This window comes from Pongo abelii, chromosome 1, assembly GCF_028885655.2.
Source record: "Pongo abelii isolate AG06213 chromosome 1, NHGRI_mPonAbe1-v2.0_pri, whole genome shotgun sequence".
Classification (NCBI taxonomy): domain Eukaryota; kingdom Metazoa; phylum Chordata; class Mammalia; order Primates; family Hominidae; genus Pongo; species Pongo abelii.
The window spans coordinates 1394489-1421968 of NC_071985.2; the positions used below are offsets into that span (position 1 = coordinate 1394489).

A 27480-nucleotide genomic window follows, 5' to 3' on the forward strand; every position below is an offset into this window, starting at 1 on the left:
CCTAAGAAAGTTTTTTTATCACCTCCATGTCCTCAAACTTTACAAGCAAAAACACATAGAATATTTTAGGTCATTGTGTCAATTTCTATGATTTCACCTAAACCACAGAGATGCCACATTTCAGAGTTGCCTAAGGATATATAATAAGATAATATTTCTAAACTTTAGCCAGAAAGGAATGTTTCATGCACTGCTCAGGGTGAAGAACTTCTCCAGAGTCTGCTATTCTGCATTGTCTTCATTGCTGGAAGGTGATAAAGCAGCTTGAGGGTTTTAGTGTGGAAGCACAACTTCATAATCATGCTCATGGGTGTAGGAAAAAGGCCTACTAACAGAAGTCCTAAGAAGGGCATATTCTGTCTCTGACCTTTCTCTAAACTGTCTCACTTTCCTTGTGAGGGAGTCAATGTTCTCATAGCCATCATCATTGGAGCTCAGGGAGGATCTCCAATGGGGGATGTGATTAATGACGGTGTAGCACACTTCTTCAGAACCACTGCCATTCTCGTTTTCCTGCCAAGCAAAAAGAGAAAAGAAATCAAGGACCCAGGGTCATTCAAAAATTGAACTCAGTGTACTACCTTCCCTTCTTCTTTGTACACCTGATGGTGCTCTTACACCTAAGGTATCCAAAACCCAAACATTCCTGTACACCAATAATAGACACACAGAGAGCCAAATCATGAGTGAACTCCCATTTACAATTGCTACAAAGAGAATAAAATACCTAGGAATGCAACTTACAAGGGAAGTGAACAACCTCTTCAAGGAGAACTAAAAACTACTGCTCAAGGAAATAAGAGAGGAAACAAACAAATGGAAAAATATTCCATGTTCAAGGATAGGAAGAATCAATATCATAAACATGGAAATACTGCCCAAAGTAATTTATATATTCAATGCTATTTCCATCAAGCTCCCATTGACTTTCTTCACAGAACTAGAAAAAACTACTTTAAATTCCATATAGAACAAAAAAGAGCCTGTTTGGCCAAGACAATCCTAAGCAAAAAGAACAAAGCTGCATAGGAACATCTTCAGTCTGCAGCTCCCAGCAAGACCAATACAGAAGGCAGGTGATTTCTGCATTTCCAACTGAGGTACCCAGTTCATCTCATTGGGACTGGTTAGACAGTGAGTGTAGCCCACAGAGGGTGAGCAGAAGCAGGGTGGGGCGTCACCTCACACAGGAAGCACAAGGGATCGGAGAACTCCCTCCTCTAGCCAAGGGAAGCCATGAGGGACCATACCTTGAGGGACAGTGCTATCCAGCCAAGATACTACGCTTTTTCCATGGTCTTTGCAACCCACAGACCAGGAGATTCCTTTGGGTGCCTACACCACAAGGGCCCTGGGTTTCGAGCATAAAACTGGGTTTCAAGCACAAAACTGAGTGGCCATTTGAGCAGACACCGAGCTAGCTGCAGGAGTTTTTTTCATACCCCAGTGGTGCCTGGAACACCAATGAGAGAGAACTGTTAACTCCCCTGGAAAAGGGGCTGAAGCCAGGGAGTCAAGTGGTCTTGCTCAGTGGGTCCCACCACCATGGAGCCCAGCAAGCTATGATCCTCTGGCTTGAAATTCTTGCTGCCAGCAGAGCAGTCTGAAGTCGACCTGGGACATTCGAGCTTGGTGGGGGAAGGGGCGTCTGCCATTACTGAGGCTTGAGTAGGCAGTTTTCCCCTCACAGTGTAAACAAAGCCACAGGGGAATTCGGGCTGGACTGAGCCCACCCCAACACCACAAAGCCACTGTGGCCAGATGCCTCTCTGTATTTCTCCTCTCTGTGCAGGGCATCTCTGAAAGAAAGGCAGCAGCCCCAGTCAGGGGCTTACAGAAGGGAAGGCTGTGGGCGCAGCTTCAACAGACTTAAATATTCCTGCCTGCCTGTTGGCTCTGAAGAGAGCAGCAGATCTCCCAGCACAGTGCTCAGGCATTGCTAAGGGACAGACGGCCTCCTCAAGTGGGTCACTGACCCTCATGCCTCCCGACAGGGAAACACCTCCCAACAGGGATCGACAGACACCTCATACAGGAGAGCTCCAGCTGGCATCTGGCAGGTGCCCCGCTGGGACAAAGCTTCCAGAGGAAGGAATAGGCAGCAATCTTTGCTGTTCTGCAGTCTCCACTGGTGATACACATGCAAACAGAATCTGGAGTGGACCCCCAGCAAACTCCAGCAGACCTGCAGAATACGGGCCTGATTGTTGGAAGGAAAACTAACAAACAGAAAGCAATAGCATCAACATCAACAAAAAGGACAACCACGCAAAAACTCCATACAAAGGTCACCAAGAGCAAAGACCAAAGGTAGATAAATCCACAAAGATGAAGAAAAAGCAGCTCAAAAAGGCTGAAAATTCCAAATACCAGAATGCCTCTTCTCCTCCAAAGGATCACAACTCCTCACCAGCAAGGGAACAAAACAGGACGGAAAATGAGTATGTCAAATTGACAGAGGTGGGCTTCAGAAGGTGGGTAATAAACTCTTCCAATCTAAAGGAGCATGTTCCAACCTAATGCAAGGAAGCTAAGAACCTTGAAAAAAGGTTACAGGAATTGCTAACTAGAATAACCAGATTAGAGAAAAACATAAATGACCTGATGGAGCTGAAAAACATAGCACGAGAACTTCGTGAAGCATACACAAGTATCAATAGCCAAATTGGTCAGGCGGAAGAAAGGATGTCAGACATACGAGATCAACTTAATGAAATAAAGCATGAAGACAAGGTTAGAGAAAAAAGAATGAAAAGGAACAAACAAGGCCTCCAAGAAATATGGGTCTATGTGAACAAAGATCAAACCTACATTTGATTGGTGTACCTGAAAGTGACAGGGAGAATAGAACCAAGTTGGAAAACACACTTCAGGATATTATCCAGGAGAATTTCCCCAACCTGGCAAGACAGGCCAACATTGTAATTAAGGAAGTACAGAGAACATCACAAAGATACTCCTGAGGAGAGCAACCCCAAGACACATAATCATCACATTCACCGAGGCTGAAATGAAGGAAAAAATGTTAAGGACAACCAGAAAGAAAAGTTGGGTTACCCACAAAGGGAAGCCCTTCAGACTAATGGCGGATCTCTCTGCAGAAACCCTACAAGCCAGAAGAGAGTAGGGGCCAATATTCAACATTCTTAAAGACAAGAATTTTCAACCCAGAATTTCATATCTAGCTAAACTAAGTTTCATAAGTGGAGGAGAAATAAAATCCTTTACAGAGAAGGAAATACTGAGGGATTTTGTCACCACGAGGCCTGCCTTACAAAAACTCCTGAAGGAAGCACTAAATATACAAAGGAAAAACCAGTAGCACCCACTGCAAAAACAAACCAAAATGTAAAGTCCATTGACACTATGAAGAAACTGCTCAACTAACAAGCAAAATAACCAGCTAGCATCATAATGACAGGATCAAATTCACACATAACAATATTAAACTTAAATGTAAATGGGCTAAATGGCCCAGTTAAAAGACACAGACTGGCAAATTGGATAAAGAGTCAAGATCCATTAGTGTGCTGTATTCAGGAGACCCATCTCACATGCAGAGACACAGATACGCTCAAAATAAAGGGATGGAGGAAGATTTACCAAGCAAATGGAAAGCAAAAAAGAGCAGGTGTTGCAATCTGATAAAACAGACTTTAAACCAACAAAGATCAAAAGAGACAAAGAAGGCCATTACATGATGGTAAAGGGATTAATGCGACAAGAAGAGCTAACTGTCCTAAATATATATGCACAGAATACAGGAGCACCCAGATTCACAAAGCAAGTCTTTAGAGACCTACAAAGAGACTCAGACTCCAACACAACAATAGTGGGAGACTTTAACACCCCACTGTCAATATTAGACAGATCAACAAGACAGAAGATTAACAAGGATATTCAGGGCTTGAACTCAGCTCTGGACCAAGTGGACCAAATAGACATCTACAGATCTCTCCACCCCAAATCAACAAAATATATATTCTTCTCAGCATGAAATAGCACTTATCCTAAAATCAACCACATATTTGGAAGTAAAACACTCCTCAGCAAATGCAAAAGAACAGAAATCATAACAAAAAGTCTCTCAGACCACAGTGAAAATCAAATTAGAACTCAGGATTAAGAAACTCACTCAAAACCACAAAACTACATGGAAACTGAACAACCTGCTCCTGAATGACTATTGGGTAAATAATAAAATGAAGGCAGAAATAAAGATGTTCTTTGAAACCAATGAGAACAAAGACACAATGTACCAGAATGTCTGGGACACAGCTAAAGCAGTGTTTAGAGGGAAATTTATAGCACTAAATGCAAACAGAAGAAAGTGGGAAAGATCTAAAATCAACACCCTAACATCACAATTAAAACAACTAGAGAAGCAACAGCAAACAAATTCAAAAGCTAGCAGAAGACAAGAAATAACTAAGATCAGAGCAGAACTGAAGGAGATAGAGACATGAAAAACCCTTCAAAAAACCAATGAATCCAGGAGCTGATTTTTTTGAAAAGATTAACAAAATAGACCACTAGCCAGACTAACAATGAAGAAAGACAGAAGAATCAAATAGACACGCTAAAAAATAATAGAGGGGAGATTACCACTGATCCCACAGAAATACAAACTACCGTCAGAGAATACTAAAAACACTTCTACACAAATAAACTAGAAAATCTAGAAGAAATGGATAAATTCCTGGACACATACACCTTCCAAGACTAAACCAGGAAGAAGTTGAATCCCTGAATGGACCAATAACAAGTTCTGAAATTGAAGCAGTAATTAATTAGCCTACCAACCAAAAAAAGCCCGTGACTAGATGGATTCACAGCTGAATTCTACCAGAGGTACAAAGAGGAGCTGGTACCATTCCTTCTCAAACTATTCCAAACAATAGAAGAATAGGGACTCCTCCCTAACTCATTTTATGAGGCCAGCATCATCCTGATATGAAAACTTGCCAGAGACAAAACAAAAATAGAAAATTTCAGGCCGATATCCCTGATGAACATCAATGCAAACATCTTCAATAAAATACCGGAAAACCAAATCCAGCAGCACATTAAAAAGCGTATCCACCATGATCAAGTCGGCTCCATCCCTGGGATGCAAGACTGGTTCAACATACACAAATCAATAAACGTAATCCATTACATAGAAAGAACCAATGACAAAAACCACATGAATATCTCAATAGATGCAGAAAATGTCTTCGATAAAATTTAACACCACTTCATGCTAAGAACCCTCAATAAACTAGATACTGATCAAACCTATCTCAAAATAATAAGAGCTATTTATGGCAAACCTACAGTCAACATCATACTGAATGGGCAAAAGTTGGAAGCATTCCCTTTGAAAATCAGCACAAGAAAAGTATGCCCTCTCTCTCCACTCCTATTCAACATAGTATTGGGAGTTCTGACCAGGGCAATCAGGCAAGAGAAAGAAACAAAGCATATTCAAATAGGAAAAGAAAAAGTCACATTGTCTCTGTTTGCAGATGACATGATTGTATATTTAGAAAATCTTATCGTCTCAGCCCAAAAACTCCTTAACCTAATAAGCAACTTCAGCAAAGTCTCAGGATACAAAATCAATGTGCAAAATTCACAAGCATTCCTCTACACAAATAACAGACAAACAGAGAGCCAAACCATGAGTGGACTCTCATTCACAATTGCTACAAAGAGAATAAAATACCTAGGAATACAACTTACAAGGGACGTAAAGGACCTCTTCAAGGAGAACTAAAAACCACTGCTCAAGGAAATAAGAGAGGACACAAACAAATGGAAAAACACTCCATGCTCATGGATAGGAAGAATCAATATTGTGAAAATGGCCACAATGCCCAAAGTAATTTATAGATTCAATGCTATTCCCATCAAGCTACCATTGACTTTCTTCACATAATTAGAAAAAAAGCTTCTTTAAATTTCATATGGAACCAAAAAAGTGCCCATATAGCCAAGACAATCCTAAGCAAAAAGAACAAAGCTGGAGGCATCACGCTACCTGACTTCAAACTATAATACAAGGCTACAGTAACCAAAACAGCATGGTACTGCTACCGAAACAGATATATAGACCAATGGAACAGAACAGAGGCCTCAGAAATAACACCACACAGCTACAACCATCTGATCTTTGACAAACCTGAGAAAAGCAAGCAATGGGGAAATGATTCACTATTTAATAAATGATGTTAGGAAAACTGGCTAGCTATATGCAGAAAACTGAAACTGGACCCCTTCCTTACACCTTATACAAAAATTAACTCAAGTTGGATTAAAGATTTAAATGTAGGATTAAAGATTTAAAACCATAAAAACCCTAGAAGAAAACTTGGGCAATACCATTCAGGACACAGGCATGGGCAAAGACTTCATGACTAAAACACCAAAAGCAATTGCAACAGAAGCCAAAATTGGCAAATGGGATCAAATTAAACTAAAGGGCTTCTGCATGGCAAAAGAAACTATCATCAGAGTGAACAGGCAATCTACAGAATGGGAGAAAAATTTTGCAATGTATCCATCTGACAAAGAGCTAATATCCAGAATCTACAAAGAACTTAAACAAATTTACAAGAAAAAGACAACCCCATCATAAAGTGGGTGAAGGATATGAACAGACACTTCTCAAAAGAAGGCATTTATGCAGCCAAAAAACATATGAAAAAAATGCTAATCATCACCGGTCATTAGAGAAATGCAAATCAAAACCACAATGAGATACCATCTCATGCCAGTTAGAATGGTGATCATTAAAAATCAGGAAACAACAGATGCTGGAGAGGATGTGGAGAAATAGGAATGCTTTTACACTGTTGGTGGGAGTGTAAATTAGTTCAACCATTGTGGAAGACAGTGTGGCGATTCCTCAAGGATCTAGAACTAGAAACACCACTTGACGTAGCAATCCCATTACTGGGTGTATACCCAAAGGATTATAAATCGTTCTGCTATAAAGACACATGGACACGTATTTTTACTGCAGCCCTATTCACAATAGCAAAGACTTGGAACCAACTCAACTGCCCATCAATGTTAGACTGGATAAAGAAAATGTGCCACAAATACACCATGGAATACTATGCAGCCATAAAAAAAGAGTAAGTTTATGGTCTTTGCAGGGACATGGATGAAGCTGGAAACCATCATTCTCAGCAAACTAACACACGAACAGAAAACCAAACACTGCATGTTCCCACTCATAAGTGGAAGTTGAACAATGAGAACACATGGGCACAGGGAGGGGAACATCACACACCCAGGCCTGTTGGGGTGTGGGGGGCAAGGGGAGGGAGAGCATTAGAACAAATACCTAATGCATGGGGGGTTTAAAACCTAGATGAAGGACTGATAGGTGCAGCAAAGCACCATGGCACATGTATTCCTATGTAACAGACCTGCCTGTTCAGCACATGTATCCCAAAACTTAAAGTAAAAGTAAATAAATAAATAAATATATATATATATATAAAATATAAGAAATGTTTCCAAAAAAAAAAAGCCCTTGCTCCAAGCCTTGGTGTCTTAGAGACCTCATTATAGCAGCATAAACTGCACTCCAAGCTTCTACTAATTATGCTTTAATTTTACTTGAATAATAAAAGAGGAAAGAAGGATGCTATTATGCCTCTAAATATCTAGGAAAAAGCACTTCTATACTTTAGTTCACACATACTGAGATGCAATGTATGCAACAATCAGACCTCAGTAAGTAATGAATAAGTAATTATTCATTATAATTTTTACAAGATAAAATACTAAGAAAAAATTTGAGTTTTTGCACATTTTCAATTGCATAGACAGTGAAGGAGAGGAAAAGTAAAAACATTAATATATACTAATTAAATCAACAAAATTATTATGATGTAGTATCAAAAGGAATAAACTGTTTTCCATATGTTATAGGTTCCATCATACTTGTCAATGCAAATGCTAATTCCTGGATATAAGGATTGAAAGGGAATGTGGAAAGCTAAAAATAATTAATCTTTTATGGTGGTCAGTTTATAAGTATAAATTTACTTAATTTCATCTGTTTTTGTTATAATAGCTTTGAAAATTAAAATAATAGGCTGGACACAGTGACTAATGCCTGTTACCCCTGCACTTTGGGAGGCTGAGGCCAGTGGATTCACTTGAGGCCAGGAGTTCGAGACTAGCCTGGCCAACATAGCAAAACCCTGTCTCTACCAAAAATAAAAAATTAGACAGGTGTAGTGGTGCACACCTGTAAAGCCAGCTACCTGGGAGGCTGAGGCACCAGAATCACTTGAACCCAGGTGGTGGAAGTTTCAGTGAGCCGAGATTGTGCCACTGCACTCCAGCCTGGATGACAGAGTGTGACTCTGTCTCAAAAAATAAATAAATAAACAAATAAATAAAATTAGACTTCAGCAGAATTGAGACCAAAACAGTAAGAACTTGCTACTCATCTAGATCAGTTGAAATACTTTTTGGTTTTTTATTTCTTTTCATTTCTGCATTACAATTGCCATATAAATTATTTAAAATATGAACGATTTCTAAAAGTACATTTAAAAATTACAAATAAAGGAAGACATGCTACTCTTGAATAAATCATCTGTATTTTGGCATTTATCCAACAAACATAATAAAAGTTTGTGTTTTTCTTTTGTCTTGCTTTTTGTTTTCTACTTACCTGATTAGAAGTGGATGAAACTTCTTGGCCTGGAGGATTAAAAAAAAAAAAGAAAGAAAGGAAAGCATTGTGAGACTTTTGCCCCATCACAGATTGAAGGAAAAGGTGAAAAAAACAGAATGTAGAAGTAATAAAACTGCAGAGGCCTGTTATCTAAACATCTGACATGACATTACCCCATCTTATAATTGAAATTCTCAAGACTGAGTGACAAAATCAAGAAAGAACATGTGTTCTGAGATAGCATCAATAGTATGTTCTTTCTGTAAATAAAGCACATTAATGTACTGAATAAAATAGATTTCAAAATTTGGTAATAAAATGTTCATAAATGTGCTATGTCAATGCAATATGATAAGCATAAAGAAAGAATGATTATAGTCGCAAATTTAAGATATAAATTTTATGTAAATATCACAGGAAAATCACACAATTCTTTAAAATGAACACTTGCTATAGAGATAGGTACAGAAATAACACGAGTAACGATTTCAAGTTACATACAAATATGCAGATTCATGTTGATTCCATCTGTGAATGCTGAAGCAATTTACATATGTGTGAATCTGAAATCCACTACCAATTTTTTTTTTTTTTTTGAGACAGAGTCTTACTCTGTCGCCCAGACTGGAGTGCAATGGCGCTATCTCGGCTCACTGCAAACTCCGCCTCCTGGGTTCAAGCGATTCTCCTGCCTCTGCCTCCTAAGTAGCTGGGACTACAGGCACATGCCACCATGCCCAGCTAATTTTTGCATTTTTAGTAGAGATGGGGTTTCACCATGTTAGCCAGGATGGTCTCAATCTCCTGACCTTGGGATGTGCCCACCTCGGCCTCCCAAAGTGCTGGGATTACAGGCATGAGCCACTGGGCCCAGCCGTCTGTTCACTCTTAGTTATTTTTGCTGTGCAGAAATACTTTAGTTTAATTAGATCTCATTTGTCCATTTCTGCTTTTCTTACAATTGCTTTTGATGTCTACATCATGAAATATTTGCTCATTCCTATGTTCTGAATGGTATTGCCTAGGTTGTTTTACAGGGTTTTCATAGTTTTGGGTTTTACGTTTGGGTCTTTAATCCATCTTGAGTTAATTTTTGTATGTGGCATAAGGAAGGGGTCCAGTTTCTGTCCTCTCCATATGGCTAGCCAGTTAACCCAGCACCACGGATTGAATAGGAAATCCATCCCCATTGCTTGTTAGTTAGCAACGTAGTATTCTTTATTTGAAATTTGCTGAGGGAATAGATCTCAAGTGCCCTTATGTCCCCATATTCATACAAGATGGCAGCTATGTATAGTGATGGATATATTAATTTGATGTAGTAATCATTACACAATGTATACATATATCAAATCATCACATTGCACACCTTGAATATAGGCCATTTTTATTTGTCAGTTATACCTCAATAAAGTTGGGGGTAAAAATAAACAGAGAGTTTCCTTTAGATATACTTGTCCACAGGGGCTGAGCCCTGTTACACATAACTGTCGATTTTGAGTAATTACATGATTACTACACCTAGATACTATGGCAAACAGAGCAAATTCTTTTTTTTTTTTTTTTTTTTTTTTAAAGACAGGCTCTTGCTACATTGCTCAGACTGGACTCTAATTTCTGGCCTCAAGGAATCCTTCTACTTCAACCTCCCAAGTAGCTGGGACTACAGGAGTGCACCACCAGCTTCTTTCAACTTCTTGAGAACAAAATAATACACTTTTTAGGGGCCGGGCATGGTGGCTCACGCCTGTAATCCCAGCACTTTGGGAGGTCAAGGCAGGTGGATCACGAGGTCAGGAGTTTGAGACCAGCCTGGCCAACATGGTGAAACCCTGTCTCTACTAAAAATACAAAGATTAGCCGGGTGTGGTGGTGTCTCCCTGTAATCCCCGCTACTCAGCAGGCTGAGGCAGGAAAATCGCTTGAACCCGGAAGGCGGGGGATTACAGTGAGCCAAGATCGCGACACTGCACTCCAGCCTGGGTGATAGGGTGGGACTCTGTCTCAAAAAAAAAAAAATACACTGTTTATCACCTGCTAATATTCAAAAGCCCTATTTTAGAACACCAATATACAAATTAAAAACACTAGAATTTTGGTTAACTTCTTTCCACAGAAGTTTCTTAAATGTCACTCAAAAAATAATATACAAATATTACTTTAATACCAAGAATGATGTGATCAGTTTTATGAAAGAGTAAGAACTCCAAGCAGCCTCTTCTCCAATGTGTTATTACAATAGGCTCAAGAGTGTCTGCTGATTGGATGCTTAAATTTGCACTACCCTACTATGAAAAATATTATACAGCCATGACTTACTTTTCTTATCTTGATCTTGAAGTTTTCTTTCAAATTTAGTCATTTCCTGCCTACAAGGAAAGAGATCGTAACATGAGATACTCCAGGTTCTCTAAAGCTGAAAATGCCTTTCAAAGCATTTGGTTGCCCTTAACCTAAGGCCATTGTTAGATTTTCCATGCAAATATTAAATACAATTAAAAGGCTCCTTACTCCAGCCTTTTTTGAAAAACCACAAAAATCTAGACAATGAAAACAAAGCTCCATATAGCATGAAGCTAAGGGCATTATTAGCTTATCAGACTACATATATTATTACACACATGGAAAACATACGTATAATATAATGAAATTTAGGACAATTCAAGAGAGAAAATTGAAAGTTTTGAAATTTATTTTTCTGCTATTCTTGATGAGGGTGTATAAATCCTTAAAGGCAAATGAGAGGGTCTTACAAATTCTAACTAAAACCTTACAGTAATAGACATTAATAAGTGTGGTGGCCAGGTGGGATGGCTCATGCCTGTGATCCCAGCACTTTGGGAGGCCAAGGTGGGTAGATCACGAGGTTAGGAGATCGAGACCATCCTGGCCAACACGGTGAGACCCCGTCTCTACTAAAATACAAAAAAAAAAAAAAAAATTAGCTGAGTACGGTGGCATGCACTTGTAGTCCCAACTACTCGGGAGGCTGTGGCAGGGGAATTGCTTGAACCCGGGAGGCGGAGGTTGCAGTGAGCCAAGATCGTTTCACTGCACTCCAGCCTGGTGACAGAGCAAGACTCCATCTCAAAAATAAAAATAAAATTAAAAAAAAAAAAATAAGTGTGGGCCAGTGATGAAAGAAATAGAGATTATTTTTAAAGGGACACAATTTACACAATAGAGGATTCAAAGGCGGTAGGGAGGAGATGGGGTTGCCAGCATATTACCTTTTATTTCTCTGTCAGTCAGACTCCTAAATTTAAGGGGAAATATGAAAAAAGGATATAACTTGTAATGAGCTGCCCGCCTCAAGGACCAGCCAGTTACACAGTAGAGAGATGTGCCTGGGCTGAGGGAAAAATATTTTGTGAGGAAGTATTCTAAAATGACATGCCACAGTCACTGCCTGGATTTTGCAACAGAACAGAGACCCCTCTTGGAAGCCTGTCGGGCACCCACAAGCAAGGAAATAAAGGGAAGTCGTGAGTTTCTTCGAGGGAAATTCCACGCACCCAGCCAGCCCTGAGAAGTAAATGAGCAGCCTGAGAAGCAGGAGGAAACCTGGTCCTCCACCACATGCATCTTCTGGCACACGGACCCCAGGCACGGGGGCGCTGAGGACTGAACTCCCACCACCATGCTTCGTCTAAATTTCTTCCTGAGGAGCCTGAGAAAGTCATGCCCAGGAGCCAGACCTTAGCGTTCCTTTCTTATGGCTCCATATTTTTAGACGAAGCTTTGCTTCCTTAAACAATTGCACATCAAAGAATCTTTCATTCCACCTGTGACCCATAAGGCACCCTTCCCCCTCAGCTTCAAGGTATCTCAGCTTTTTAGGCCAAACCAACTATAATCTCCATGTATTGATTTACAATTTTGCCTGTAAATTCCGCTTTCCTGAAATTTACCCCTGCCTTTAGAAACCCTTGATTGGAAGCCATTGAAGAGGACAGGTCTTAAGCCTGAGAGATCGATTCTCCTTGCTTTGGTGACCTGCAAATAGATGCCTCCTTGGTCCTGCTGCAACCCTCCGTGTGGATGTTTTTGGCTTTACAGCACCGCGTGAGCTGCCCTCAGTTTGGTTCAGTCACAGCCATAGCTTGTTTCTCTTCTGCACCCTCCTTAAACACACACGCATACACACAATTTTATCTCACAAATGACCTACTTTCACTCAGAGTACTAAGCACAAAGTTACAAAGATGAACTGCATAACAAAAGCAAAACAAAAAAAGCAGGAACAATATTTTAGAAGCAGAAAAATAATATCTGTTAATAACTATTAAAAATAATAAATGGAGAAGGCACAATTATTGGAATAATTATTAACAATTATGGTTAATAATTATTAACAATAATCAATGGAGAAGGAAAATGGACTGGCCTAAACCAGGAAAACAATTGTAGAGAATAACATTTTTATATTAAATTAAAACAACATTAATGGGAGAGGAAATAATCAAGAGAAGTTAGCTAATGGGTACAAAAATATAGTTAGCTAGAACAAATAAGTCCTAGTATTTGATAGCACAGTGGGGAAAATTATAGTTAACAATAATTTATTGTATATTTCAAAATAGCTGGAAGAAAAGTATTGTAATGTTCCCAAGACAAAGAAAAGATTGGTGTTTGAGTAGATGGATATCACAAGTACTCTGATTTAATCATTACACATTGTATACATGTATCAAAATATCACATGTACCCCCCAAATATGTACGAGTACGCTATATTAGTTTTAAAAATAGGCCAGGTATGGTGGCTCATGCCTGTAATCCCAGCACTTTGGGAGGCCAAGGCAGGCGGATCCCTTGAGCCCAGAAGTTTGAGACCAGACTGGGCAACACGGCAAAACCCCGTCTGTACAAAAAAGGTGTATATTAGCCAGGCATGATGGTGTGCACCTGTAGTCTCAGCTACTTGAGAGGCTGAGGTGGGAGAATTGCTGGAACCCAGGAGGCAGAGGTTGCAGTGAGCTGAGATCGCAGCATTGCGCTCCAGCCCTGGTGACAACAGCGAGACTCAGTCTCAAAAAAAAAAAAAAACTAATCAAATGAAACAAGTATAATGAGAGAAAAGTCATAAAATAAATACTTAAATTTGAAAACTGACTTCACAGGGGAAAAAACAAATGGCATGGAACACTGAGATATGGTGACTATAGTCAGTGACAACGTGTGCTTGAAATTCGCTAAGAGAGTGGATCTCAAGCATTCTCAACACACACAAAAATAATGGTAACTGTGTGAGATAATATATATATTAAGTTGTTAGTGTACTTTATAGTGGTAATCACTTCACCGTATGTACATATCAAAACATCATATTGTATACCTTCAATATGTATAATTTTTGTTTTTCAATCATAGCTCAAGAAAGGTGAGAAAAAAATTTAAAATAAAGATATATGTATAAAAGAAAATAATACATGATTGGGGGTGGGGGTAGGGAACAAATAATGAGTTTTCGAACTTTCATGGGAAAATGTATGTAAAACCAAGTCATCAGGAAGGCAGCTTAAGGTGGCCCAGCTCCATAGCTGCAGAGTGGAATTACGCTTACTAAGTTGTGAGGAGAAAGATAGGATCCAAGAACTGTATTACTCTCCAAGGAAAGAAAATGTATTGTCAAATGTCTTAGTACTGAGATAATCTAAAACCTATGAGGTCTTTAGGAAAGAAATAAAGCAAACATTACTGCACAACCACATTTCGACTTTGTAAAATGTGAAGTTATGTAACTAGGCAGTTGGTGAATGAAGAATTTGGCCACTCAGTTATCTGTCGTTCTGAGGCTCTAACCACAAAATCCAAACCTGTCTAAGTCCAGGCTGTGGATTATCAGCACCTACTGGTTGTCCATTCTGTCTTAAATACAGTGGAACAATTCTGCATGCTGTGGCCACTGGAAACTTCCGGACAGTGGCAGGAATTCCTGGATTTCTAGGAATCCTCTTAGATTTTCTTGACATCTCTCATGAACTAAATTGTGTCCCCTTAAAATCCACATGTTGAAGTCCTAATCCCCAGAACCTCGGAATGTGACTGTATTTGGAGATAGGATCTTAACAGAGGTAATTAAATTAAAACAAGGTCATAAGATTGGGCCCTATTTCAGTATGACTGGTGTCTTTATAAGAACAGAAAATTTGAACACAGTCATAACACAGAAGGAGACAATACGAAGACTCAGGGAAAAGACAGTCATCTACAAGCCAAAGACAGACTCCACAAAACAGCCCACCTCTGCCAACATGTTGATCTCAGACTTCCAGTCTCCATAATTGTGAGAAAGAAAATTTTGGTTCTTTAAGCCACCCAGTCTATGGTACTTCGCTATGAGAGCCTTAGTAAATGAGTACAGATTGATATGTGGGAACTGGACTAGGCAATACTAATGAAACAGGACCTCTCTCTATCCTCCCTATCCGAGAGGAAGCTGCCTGCAATGTCCCCTGGTGTCCTTGATCCCCTGTCACAGGGACATTCTCACACTCCGGGAGATGAAGACTTTAGCAAGACCGTCATTTCAGAAAAAGAGCCGGACAGGAGATGGCATGATAAAGATTAAAACCAACAAACACATAATACTGCCATGAATTGCTACACACCAAACTATTTAGAATCCATATGAAAGAAAGAAAAAGAAAACATGAAAGGTAACTCAAATAAACCAGTAGATTAATTTCTCTCAGCTGATAACAAGTAGGAAAAATAACGACAGTGAATATCTGAAATACACAATAATGTTTCTCTATCAGACAAATTTCAAAATTATGATCTCTGAACAAAAGATTACATAATATATTTTCAAAATCTAGGCACATAATGATGTGCACAGATACCAGCTAGTATGTATTGAGTGTTGGTGCCAGACAGCCATCGTGCTGATGAAATAGGCAGTGATTTCTTTTTCCATAAACGCAAGCTAAAACTGTAGTATTTTAAGGCTATTTTGCATATGAAGAACCCAAAATTTAGAGAATGTAAGTAACTTGTCTCAAAGTTAACATATAAGACAAAGAAGACTTTAATAAAATCTATAAAGCAGAAGTAACACAGACCACATAGATACTGGTAACAATGAAATAAAATTGAAATTATATTTAAGACTATAAAACAATATTTGAAATTTAAAAACTACTGAGGTCCAAGAATAAATCAAAAGTTGCAAAATATTAGACAATAATAGTATTTCCTTTAATTACACGTAGGATACAGGTAAAATATTATTTAGAGGGAAAGTTTATATTCATACATTCTTCCATTCCTAAACAAGAAAAATTGAGAACAAAATTATTAAATTTTGAATTTAAAACAATTAGAATAGCAACAATTTTAAAAACTAAGGAAGGCAAAAATAAGAATGCAATAAAGATAAAAGCAACGATACTATGACATCCTGGAAAAAATGCAAAACAGAAATCAGATCAGTGGTTGCCAGGGGTTGAAGGGAGAGGGAGGGGTGGTGGAAATATTCTGTATCTTGATTGTGGTGATTACATGATGTGTATGTTTTTCCTAAACTTGTCAAACTGTATATATAAGAAGGGTGAATTTTACTGTACTATACCTATATAAGCCTACATTTTAAAAGTTAAGTGACTTGAAAAAGCTCATACTGTCCTTTCTGTAAATATGTTTAAATGAATAATATTCTGGTAAGAATCTAATAATCAAAATTGACTCAGGAAGATGTAGAAAATCCAACTTTATTCAATAGACATCATCCTGTGAAATTAGCCAAAAAGGAAACTGACTTCTTAGCCCACGTGAAACACATATTTGACTGCAATTGACTAGAATGGTAAAATGGTTCAGATCTTCCTCACCATGCTGACTAGTGAAAATTCCATGAGTCGTGCTCCTAAAATTTCCTTGCATGAGAAAACCCTAATGACATTTAATTTATCTACATTTAGTTATTGTCTGCTTGTAATAAAGACTTGCTGGTATTTGAAAATGTTAACACTTCAGTTCCTTTAACAGAAAAATATTAGAGAATGACATCTAGTGCAGATCTCACTTTAGACATGATGAAACAAAAGCCTACTTTAAATGACTAGTTTATGCCTAAATTAAATGCCTAATGTGAATGCCTAAATTAAAAGTCTAGTTTAAAAGACGCTATACAGAACTGATTCACAGCAGCTGATAAAAGAACCTTGGTTCAATAATATCACCAAATCATTGCTATCTCCTCTCCAGCTATAAACCATAAGGACAGTGGGGGGAGTGGGGGGAGCGTGAGAAAGGGTCACAAGATAGGCATAGCCAACTCCACTGTCCCTGAGGGCTGACTCATGAAGCCAACTTTCTCCTTTGTTCAGGAAAGTGTTGTTCAAACATTTAGGAGGGGGCCGATGCCTGCAAACATCATTTCCCATCACCAACAGATACCCGACTCATCTCCTCAATCCTCTGCCCCTTCATACCATGGAAGAGGAGAAGCTATCTCAGAGACAGAAACCAAGACACTGAGATGAAATGATTGAAAAAGAGCTTAGTGCAAAAATATGAAAAGCCTACAGTTAACCAACAAGGCAGGGTGTTTCTGTTCATCTAAGCTGAGGCAAGACATCAACATCTAGATATCTACCATTTTTCCACTCCATTTTTTTTCTTTTTTCCACTGAGTGTCTTGCAAGGGTTGAGCAACAGATACACGCTAGCAAGTGAAACAGACATGACTTTAAAGTGCGTATGGTCTATGAAGGAAGTGGACTATAAAGAGTTCAAACAACATATAGAGTTACAAGTTCAGATAAAGGCCACAACAAATATAGGTAGGTTCTAGTGCCATAAAACCATGGGGTGCAGAAGCAAAGTTCCTCCATAATCTTTCAGAGAAGGGCATGAGGGCCAGCATCTCCAGGAGGAGACGTTATCAATCAGTCCAAGTGCAAATATGGAATTTTTTTTTAATTGTGCAGTAAAAGACCAGCTTGTAGAAATGCCCTAAAGTGAGGCTGAGTTTGGTGGCTTGAAGAACATCAAATAAAAAGAGAATGCATGTAAGATAGTGAATGAAGGTAGAGGGTGAGGAACCAGATGGGAGAGATGCAGAATCCAATCCTTATGGAATTGTAGGCCCTGGTGAAGAGTTTGCATTCTATTCTGAATGCAATGAAGAACCATTGAATGGTCCCAGGCAAGGAAAAGGCATAATGAGACATGTTTTCCAAAGATTATTCTGGTTACTTGTGAGGAAAAGGTGGGAAATATGGCCACCACATATAACCAACCAAAACCAAACATCTTTTATTCTATCTTTATGTTTCTACACTCACATTATATAATCAATAGAAACAAAACATGTGGCTAATACCCTGTCTTTCTTATTTAGACAGAGTCAATGTCTAACCTGCTGCCAAGTCATGCAGGTAATCACCAAAGAACTCTACTATAGTGGCCCTAAGAAGGTGTTAGTTCTAGTGGGGCGGAGACTCTGGAAGTAATCTCACAGAAAAAACTAAACAAAAAAAAAACAAACAAAAAACTCTGATATGCTCTGTTCTTACCGTTTTCTTTCCTCATCTGGGTTTCCTTTCTTGGGCTTCTTTTGATTCTCTCCCAGGCAACTATACGGAAACACATAAGAAAAAAGAGAGATTGTTACTGCCCTCACATTTTTTCACCTTCTTCTCTAATTTTCTGTACCATTAAAACCAAACCTGCCTTTTCTTTTTGACAAACTTCTCTTTCCTTCAAAATCAATAAGCAGTCACAGATAGAATGCATTTCAGAAATTAACCACAGAGACCAGGCCTCTGATGGGACAAAATGCCCATAGTCTGACTTTTGATTCTGTCAGTCTTAGGATTTATTGTGACCCAACATGCAAACTTCCTGAATCTCCAAAAGAGATGAGAGCTCCCAAGAAGCTATAAAGACCTTAACAACAGGGAAGTGTCACTTCTGCAACAACCTGAGGCAAGATGATCTGCTTGTACACACCTTTGTGGACTATGAGGACTCTCAGTCTTGGCCCACTGAACCAGAGCAAGCTTCTCTGGGCCCTGCTGCAATGTGGGCATCCAAGTGCAGATAAGACATAGGGATCTTTACATACATTCAGGAAAGCTGACTTTTTCATATTACTCTTGGTGTTTTGCCATCAATTATCATCATCTTTATTGATAATCAGGCAAACACTAAATGATGAAGTTAGAGAAATCAGGTGATTTGCATGGTTAACACAATAGTTAGCAGCTTGTGTTTGTGACTTGGTTAATCAAACTTTCTACTCCACCAGTTGTTCAAACATAGCATTCTTTGATGGTTTTCTTTTCCTCTATTATCACATCTGCAGCACTGGTCTATCCTTCTGCTTCTAGGTAGCTTTGCAGGTAAGAGCCTCACCTCTGCTTACCAGCAGTATTTAGGGAAAGCATTTCGAACCAACGCTGAGAAAGTGCCTTCCCTGAATAGAGCTCATATGTATATGTTCAAGAAACATTGCTAGATATCAACACACAAGGTCACTAAGCAAAGAATATATTTGTTAAATATAAAGGAATATCAATTTACAGAGGTGGGGGCTTTTTACAGAATCAGTTGCTGATGTAGAGATTTTGTATAATAGTCACAATCACAGTCAAATCTGGATGTAATGTTTATTTAATAATGTAGATTGTAAATCAGGTGAAAAGTAATTTAAGTGTCTCCTTTTTTCCCCTTTTCCTGGAGTCCAGTTTTCTCATGATTCCATCTTCCTAAACTGGTCAATAAAGAAAGAATTCGGTAAAATAATTGTCCTTGGGGTGATTAGTGATTCATTGACTTACACATCTAAAGGATGTTTGTATTTTAAAGTTGAAAACAAGACAGGAAAGCACTTAACATCAGTAGGGACCTAATTGGAATTCCACACCATTAATATTACTGAACATAACTGGATAATAAATTCTACTGTGAATAAAGTAAAAAGTGTTTTTCTTAATCCAGAGGAATTCAGATAATATCAGGCCATAGGTGATGTACAAAAATTTGTTGACCAAATTAATAAATCAACTAATACTCTATTGTTTTTTAAAATAGGTATTTTATTAAGCTTTAAATGTATCTTGGCCAAAGAATTAAGATTATGAATAATTTTTTATACCTTCTGTGTTTTTGCTTCTTATTTTTAAACTTTCTAAATGTTGGATGTTGACTTATGACTTCATAACTCCACAAAGAAAGTCTTAATAAACATCCCCCAAAATCAACAATTTGCACACGATTTCTCCAACTATCAAGCAGTAAAATTAAAACCCAATAAGCTATAACCAAAAGTGTACATGTCTAGGCATAAGTAATATTCTAAATAATCCTTGTGTTAAAGAGGGAATCATAAAGGAACTTTCTAAAAACACAGAATAAAATAATAATGCAAGCTACACAAGACTATTTGAAGGATAAAGTGAAGTGTGAAGAAAATAGCTTGCTAAAATACATTCATAAGAAAACATAAAGCACTAATAATGACAAAGTAAGCATTTATCTTAAGAAGTTGGGAGAAGAGAAAGGAAACAAGAAAGTTGTGGGTAAAAATAAATATGATAGGGAAACAAATCTTAGAAAAGAATAATATCAGTAAGATAGCAAAAGTCTGGAAAGACCAACTAAAGAAATAAGGAATGGAGACAAAAATATAATGAAAACAGAAAGTTCAGAATAAGTATTACAGACATAAAACAAGCATGATGAAGAATTATGTATAATAAACATGATAGCTTAAAATAAATAATATCTTGGAAAAATGAAATACAAAAACTGACACATAAATACGATCAATAACAAAGAATTCCAGCTTACACAGCTGCATACACAATTTACCAAACTTCAAGTGACAAATATACTCTCTCATATATCAGATGTTCCAGAAAGTAGAAAAATGTAAAATGATGCCAACCCATTTAATGAGATTGGTAAACTTTCATTTCAAATTAAATAAATCAAATTTTAAAAAATCACAGGTCCAAACCAATCATGAAAATAGATGCAATAATCCTAGATAAAATGTAAGTTACCTAAATCTAAAACTATAGTAAAATTGCACATATCACAATCAAATGGGATTTATCCCAGAAATTAAAAGATAGGTAATTAGCAAAAATATTTATTAACATGATTAACCACTTCAGAAGTCTAAGAGAAGAATCATGAGGTTATCTCAATAGTTTAAAACTGCATTTGATAATGTTTGGTCCTTATTAACAATAATATCCCTCAGAAGAGCTGGGTGCAGTGGTGCATGCCTGTAATCCCAGCTCCTTGGGAGGCTGAGGCAGGAAGTTCACTTGAAGCCAGGAGTTCAAAGCTGTAGTGCACTCTGATTGCATCTGTGAATAGCCACTGCACTCCAGACTGAGCAACATAGTGAAATCTCATCTCTACATATTTTTTTAAAAAGTAGAATCTCCTTACTTTGATAGAGGCAATATGCCAAAAACATAAATGCCAAATATAAATGTCAAAAATATACAGCAACCTTAATGAAAACAATTTAGAAAAAAATTATTAGGATCAGTTACAAGACAATGATGCCTAAGAATTCTGACGTAACTATGCTATAAAACATGATAAAGGTACCTATAAGACTTGTAAGAAACAAGAAAAGAATAGAAAAATCTTTAACTTTACAGATGATATATTAACTATGTAAACTCAGTGGGATTAAAAAGCCATGAAAAAAAATGAGAAATTCAACAAGGCTAGTGGATACAAAGTCATCTTGCAAAATTCAATAGCATTCCAGCAATAACAGGCTAGGAAAAAATGTCATTCATAGATTTATTACTGTTGCATATGGTATCTAGAAATCTATCTAACAAAGAATAGAATAAAAACAAAAAATTAAAGCTCCATTAGAATGCATTAAAGAAGATTTGAATAAAGGTAGTTATAAATAATTGTTTTGATTGGTGTATTAATAGTATATCTGCATAGACCAGGTACAGTGGCTCACGCCTGTAATCCCAACACTTTGGGAGGCCGAGGCAGGTAGATCACAAGGTCAGGAGTTCAAGACCAGCCTGGCCAATATGGTGAAGCCCCGTCTCCACTAAAAATACAAAAGTTAGATGGGCATGGTGGTGCGTGCCTATAGTCCCAGCTACTCAGTAGGCTGAGGCAGAAGAATCGCTTGAACCCGGGAGGTGGAGGTTGCAGTGAGCCGAGATCGCGCCACTGCCCTCCAGCCTGGGTGACAGAGCAAGACTCCATCTCTCTCTCTCTCTCTCTCTCTCTCTCTCTCTATATATATATATATATATAGTACATCTGCATAAACATAGAAGAATTTGCAAATAGATCTCTATATTCACAATGTTGTCCGAATCCAAATTCAAGCTGGCTCTTTTTATACAATACACAAATTCAGAATTTGTGTATAAATTTATATGGGAGGATAAAGTCTTCAAAGAACTAAATCAATTTTGAAATAAAGACTAAAGAGGGTATGTGGTGGACACTGCCCATGGGCGATGTCAACATTTATTTCACCTCTTGCTAGTCAGGGGCTAGAAAGCAGCAGCTACCTTCCCCAGACTCTTCTGCAGCCAATTATCAGGCTGCAAATTAGGTACTGCCCAAGGTAACAGGCCTCTGACAAGCAGGGTCAGAGCAACAGGAGCCTCTCTGCATCCGTGTTCTAGAGGCCATTCTCCAGCCTTCTCTCACACCACATCTGTGATCCCAATGACTGACACACACCAAGGTGACTCCTTGGGAATGCATTTACTTTCACTGAATTTCCTCTTCATTTTGGTTGTTCCTGATGAATTTCAGCTCTTTACCATCTCTTTGTTGGGGCTCAGAAAATGATACTCCAAAATGAAAGCCTCAGAAGCAGCTCTCTTTCTCCTGCCGTCCTCTCTGTGACAACTCTTTCCTACCCAGGGCTAGCCATAGAAATTAGAATCCCTCTTCCCCAAGGTGATTGATAGAAACCAGAACCTCTTTTCCCCAAAGCCAGCCATAAAATTAGTAAGATGAGTCTAACTTTCCCTCTATCTTTCTGTGTAAGAACCGGCCATAAAGACATTATCTGACCTACTTTGTTTGACTGTAGGTCATAAGCCCCCATTCCAGAGAGTGTTCTGCCCCATACCCGTAAGTAAAGATTGCTGCACAGAGAGGTCAAGAAGAATCTAAACAGAACAAGACTTGCTGGGATTTTCCACTCTGTCTATTAGTGTTAGGTCATATCCTTTTTGTCTAATCATATTTCTACATGGCTATCCAAAATTTGTTGAACCTAAGAATAGAAATGGACAGTTTCCTTTGCATCTTTGGGTCTTCATTCTGAGGTTCCTGTGTCACATAAAACAATGATCAATAAATTTGTATGCCTTTTGTCCTATTAATCTGCCTTTTCTCAGCTGATTTCAGAGAACCTTCAGGGAGCAAAGGGGAAGTTTTCCTTTTGCCCCTGCATCTTCTTTGGTATATTTTAAGAGCTTGTTGTCTATTTCTCTCTGTGTCATTCCTCCATACTCACTGAGCATAGACATTTCTTCCTAAAATACATGCCACATTGCATTTTTCTCCAGCTTATAAATGTTCACTGCTTTACCACTTTCTACTGCCTTTGAAGGCCCTTCATTATCAGACCCCCAACTTCATTCTCAACTTCTTCTGCTACTGGAGTCATCTCTGAACAATATGCTCCAATTATTGACAGTAATACCATATACTTGAAACTCATACATTTTCACAGGTTGTCCCTTCAGCTTGGACCGTCTTTTCCTGCTTTGTAAGTCTGCCTAACATTTACAGCACAATCCAAATGGCAATTCCTCAAGCATGTCCTTCCTTCCTGCTATCCCAAACCAGAATTCCATTCCTTCCTTCATTTTATTTCTACAGTGCGCTGTTTGTGCTTCTACCTAGAGCACATTAGCACCTGCCTTAACTTAAAAAGAAGCCATTGTGGTGTAATGGAAATGACGGATGACTTGACATCATTAATTACATGTTAGATTCAAATTTTTATAGCAAAGGCAACCTTGACAAGTTTTAATTCTCTCTCAATTTTAATTATCTGAGCCATGTAATGTCTATTTTTTTAAAGCTGAGTCGGAGTGATTAAGTACGATGTTCTTTGAAGGGGCCTATCCATTTTTAAAATTTGCTCCCATATCCATTTTCCTTCCATGTTTAATTTTTTCTTGCGACCAAGACCATTGTCTTACCTAGGCTTTCCATAAATATTGGTTAACTTTAAAAGAAGGGAAGCATTTTTTCTTTAGGGTAAATAATTGAATTTACCTGTCAGCACAATTCTGTCATTTTTCCTCTATCTACTGCCCAGACTCATGCTCATCCTGAACTTTGATGGCCCTTCTCCATCCATGAACCCTTAAGCTTTTTTTTTTTCTTTTCTTTTTTTGAGACAGAGTCTTGCTCTGTCGCCCAGGCTGGAGTGCAGTGGCGCGATCTCAGCTCACTGCAAGCTCTGCCTCCCAGGTTCACTCCATTCTCCTGCCTCAGCCTCCCAAGTAGCTGGGATTACAGGCACCCGCCACCACGCCCAGCTAATTTTTTGTATTTTTAGTAGAGACGGGGTTTCACCGTGTTAGCCAGGATGGTCTCGATCTCCTGACCTCGTGATCCACCCACCTTGGCCTCCCAAAGTGCTGGGATTACAGACATGAGCCACCGCACCCGGCCACCCTTAAGCTCTTTAACAAACAGGAATTTACTGAAAGACTAAATGAAGAAGTCAAGGGACAGCTGAACTATTTAACCTGGTGAAAGGAGACGGCATGAACCATCAGGTGTGGCGAAGACAATCTGCTGCCTCATAAAGACAGCTTCTCTGACCTATTTTGTTTGACTGTAGGTCACAAGCCCCCATTCCAGAGAGTGTTCTGCCCCATACCCATAAGTAAGGAATGCTGCACAGAGAGATCAAGAAGAATCTAAACAGACACAACAAGACTTGCTGGGATTTTCCACTCAGTCTATTAGTGTTAGGTCATATCCTTTTTGTCCAGTCATATTTCTACGTGGTACCCACTGGAGCACAGGAGCGATACGATGAGAGTTTTGCCTCGGGTCTATCAATGTAGTCACGTCATATGCGAGATTGTCTGAAAGGGGACTGGGAGAGCGGACAGAGGAGTGGGATGCTGTAGAACCCACCACTTAAAATTAAGCAAGATGTAAGAACAATAATGCCTGTTATCTGTATACATTCTACAAATTATGAAGTATTGGAAGAGTGTAAGGCTAAACATTACCAAAAAAGGTGTGACTAAAGACAAAACCATTCAAATGCATATCCTGCATCCATAATTTGCAAGGACCTGACTGTTCATGCTCATACCAACCCACAAAATTGATGGATGGAAAGTTAAGCTCTACACCCACAAGAAGAAAAAGAGAAGCAGAAAAATTCAGGTGACAATTGTGTAGGGTTGCCAGATGAAATACAAGATGCACTGCTAAATTTGAATTTCAGATAAACAATGAATAACTTTTTAGTAAAGTACAACCCATGTTATAATGCCCAAAATATTATATGAGGCACATTCATACTAAAAAAAAAAAATGTTTTTCTGGAATTTGAATGTGACTTAGCATCCAGTATTTTTGTTTTCTACATCTGGCAACCTATCATGGTTCCAGAGTGAGGCAAGAGAAGGAGTCAACTGGGCGTCACTGTGTGCTCCTAGAGGATGCTGTCTTCAGGCTCAACCTTCTAGAAGCACAATGTACCTCACCATTACAAATGCGTATGTCCAGCCTCCTTATCTCTGTTCTCTTTCTCCCGAGAAAGGCAGCACCAAGAGTCAAGACTCACCTGAGTTTTCGCAGGAGATAATTTCCCATCTTTTCACAGCGACTCGGTTTCTCAGCTCCTGAGTTTCACTCCACTTGGGGAAGTTCTGACCAAAGCACCAAGAGGAAAATGCATGAGGCAGGACGTTGCATCTGACCACGGGTTCGTGCTCCTGCCAACCACGAGCTGCCAGGGGCCTGCGCACGATAGAGAAGGCAGGAAGAGCTCGAAAGGGGAGGCGGAAAGGAAAATGTGAGTGTGCGTGTGTGTGTGTGCCTGCACGCACACACACACACTCATACACACACACATGGGCATACAGTGGGAAAAAATCAGGCTGAAACATGAGAGTGAATCTATCACTCCAGGTTCACTTTGCTTTCAAGGAACTTCTAGTATTGCAAGACGAAACAAGGTAAGGACTTCCCTATTCCTCCGAAATGAGCATAATAATAAGATTACACAAGAATGGCAATAAGAGAGTTGCATTTTTGCTGGAATAAAAGTGATTAATCTGGATTCATGATTTCTTAGGCAAACTGTTCATTACAGAGATCTGAGATCTCAGGATTCCAAATAGGTTGTCCTCTTCCAAACATACAAAGAGAAAGCCTCTTCTTGGGGAAAAGAAAAAAACAACGTTAGAAATAAAATTTCTGTTTGTGGCTCTAGCAATGATAATCAGATCAAATGTCAATAGCCTTTCCTCAGAGGCCTGATACTTCCAAAGACAAGATGGGAAAGAAAAAGGAAAAAAAACGATGAGAATAGAAGGTTATCAAAATTATTTGGGGTAGGTTAAGAAGCCATTGTTCTGGTTGTCAGCTCAAAGACTAACATGAGAATGGGGAAAATGCAGGGCCTGGAAGACCTGTTGCCAGCATCTGGTCCCCCACTTCCTCCCCTACGCTGCCCACCAGAGCCACAAAGCACAAGCTGGTTCTAGTGATAATTTCAAGGCCACAGTATCAGCAGCAGGAGATTAGCTAACAGCTGACTCTGAGCTGTGGCTGTCAGGAGACTGAAATCGCTTATTCATGATGTCTCCTGCCGAAGGATTTACACCACAGGTGGTTGATTTTCTTCAGCTTCCAACCAACACGAAATCTATTTGCTGAAATCAGAAACTATATGCTCACCTATTCCAACTCTTTTTTTCTCCCAATGAGGAAATCAGGACTGAGGAAGTTTAATTGACTGTTAACCAGCAGCAGAACTCAGGAGTCTGGAGTGCTTTATCATTATTTATAAGTTTTGTATTATTTATTTATCGATCATAAACATGAGAAAAATATATTACAAGCAGGAATGTCACACACCCCATTTCAGATTTATGATTTATCTAATTCGTATTTGACAACCTATGTACCAAAGTGCTGCTTCCCAAACTTTCTCATGTAAGCAAATCACCCGAGGATCCTGTTAAAATGCAGATTCTGACGCTTTCAAACTGGGATCAATATTCTGCCTCTCTAACAAGTTCCCAGGTGATGCAATCCATGCCAATCCATGGAGCAGTAAAGGCACTAAGAAGCGTGTTCCACCATTGCTGTCCTTGACCAGAAACACGGGCATCACTGAGAACTTATTAAAAATGCAAATTCTCAAAATCCACCTAAAACCTGCTGAATCAGAAACTCTTGGGGATGGAGTCCTCCTGTTCCCTACTAAAATTTGAGAGCTACTGAAATAAATCTTTGTTTCTCTTATCTGATTACTCACAAATAAGCTCACTAATCCTCAAATGCTCAAGTAAGTAGGTCCATGTTAGTTTTTAGTCACTGAATGACAGAAATGTGGTAACACGAAAGGTTTCCATTTTTTCAGCACCTCTAACTCCCATTCTGTCCCATCCTAGCATAAATTGGTCTGGTAAACAAATCTCCTGGAACTCACGTTCTCCATCTGTAGAATGGATACGAGCTACGTGAAAGGGAGTCTCAGTAAGCCGTAGGTATCCTGCCATTATTATGGCCATGGCTGCTGTTTGAGAACAAAGACATGCTCAATATTCAACTTGATTT

The 27480-nt window shown here is 38.8% G+C and overlaps 1 protein-coding gene across 1 annotated transcript; it reads right to left on the reverse strand.

Moving 5' to 3' along the window:
- Positions 1–273: 273 nt before the first annotated feature.
- Positions 274–27434, reverse strand: GCSAML (germinal center associated signaling and motility like). The gene is made up of 4 exons (XM_054529788.1): positions 27353–27434; positions 25478–25681; positions 8681–8709; positions 274–513 (listed from the first exon to the last, which is right to left on the reverse strand). Exons 1-4 carry the CDS (start codon positions 27432–27434, stop codon positions 274–276), a joined length of 555 nt encoding a protein of 184 aa, XP_054385763.1.
- Between the last annotated feature and the right edge of the window lie 46 nt (positions 27435–27480).

Bases quoted from the DNA above. Each gene is read 5' to 3' on its own strand.
- GCSAML (XM_054529788.1), bottom strand. From the start codon at position 27,434: ATGGCCATAATAATGGCAGGATACCTACGGCTTACTGAGACTCCCTTT. The intron at 25,682-27,352 runs GTGAGTTCCAGG...TCCCCTTTCGAG, and splicing joins CCATTCTACAGATGGAGAAC to CTCTTCCTGCCTTCTCTATC. The intron at 8,710-25,477 runs GTGAGTCTTGAC...TTAATCCTCCAG, and splicing joins TATCTCCTGCGAAAACTCAG to GCCAAGAAGTTTCATCCACT.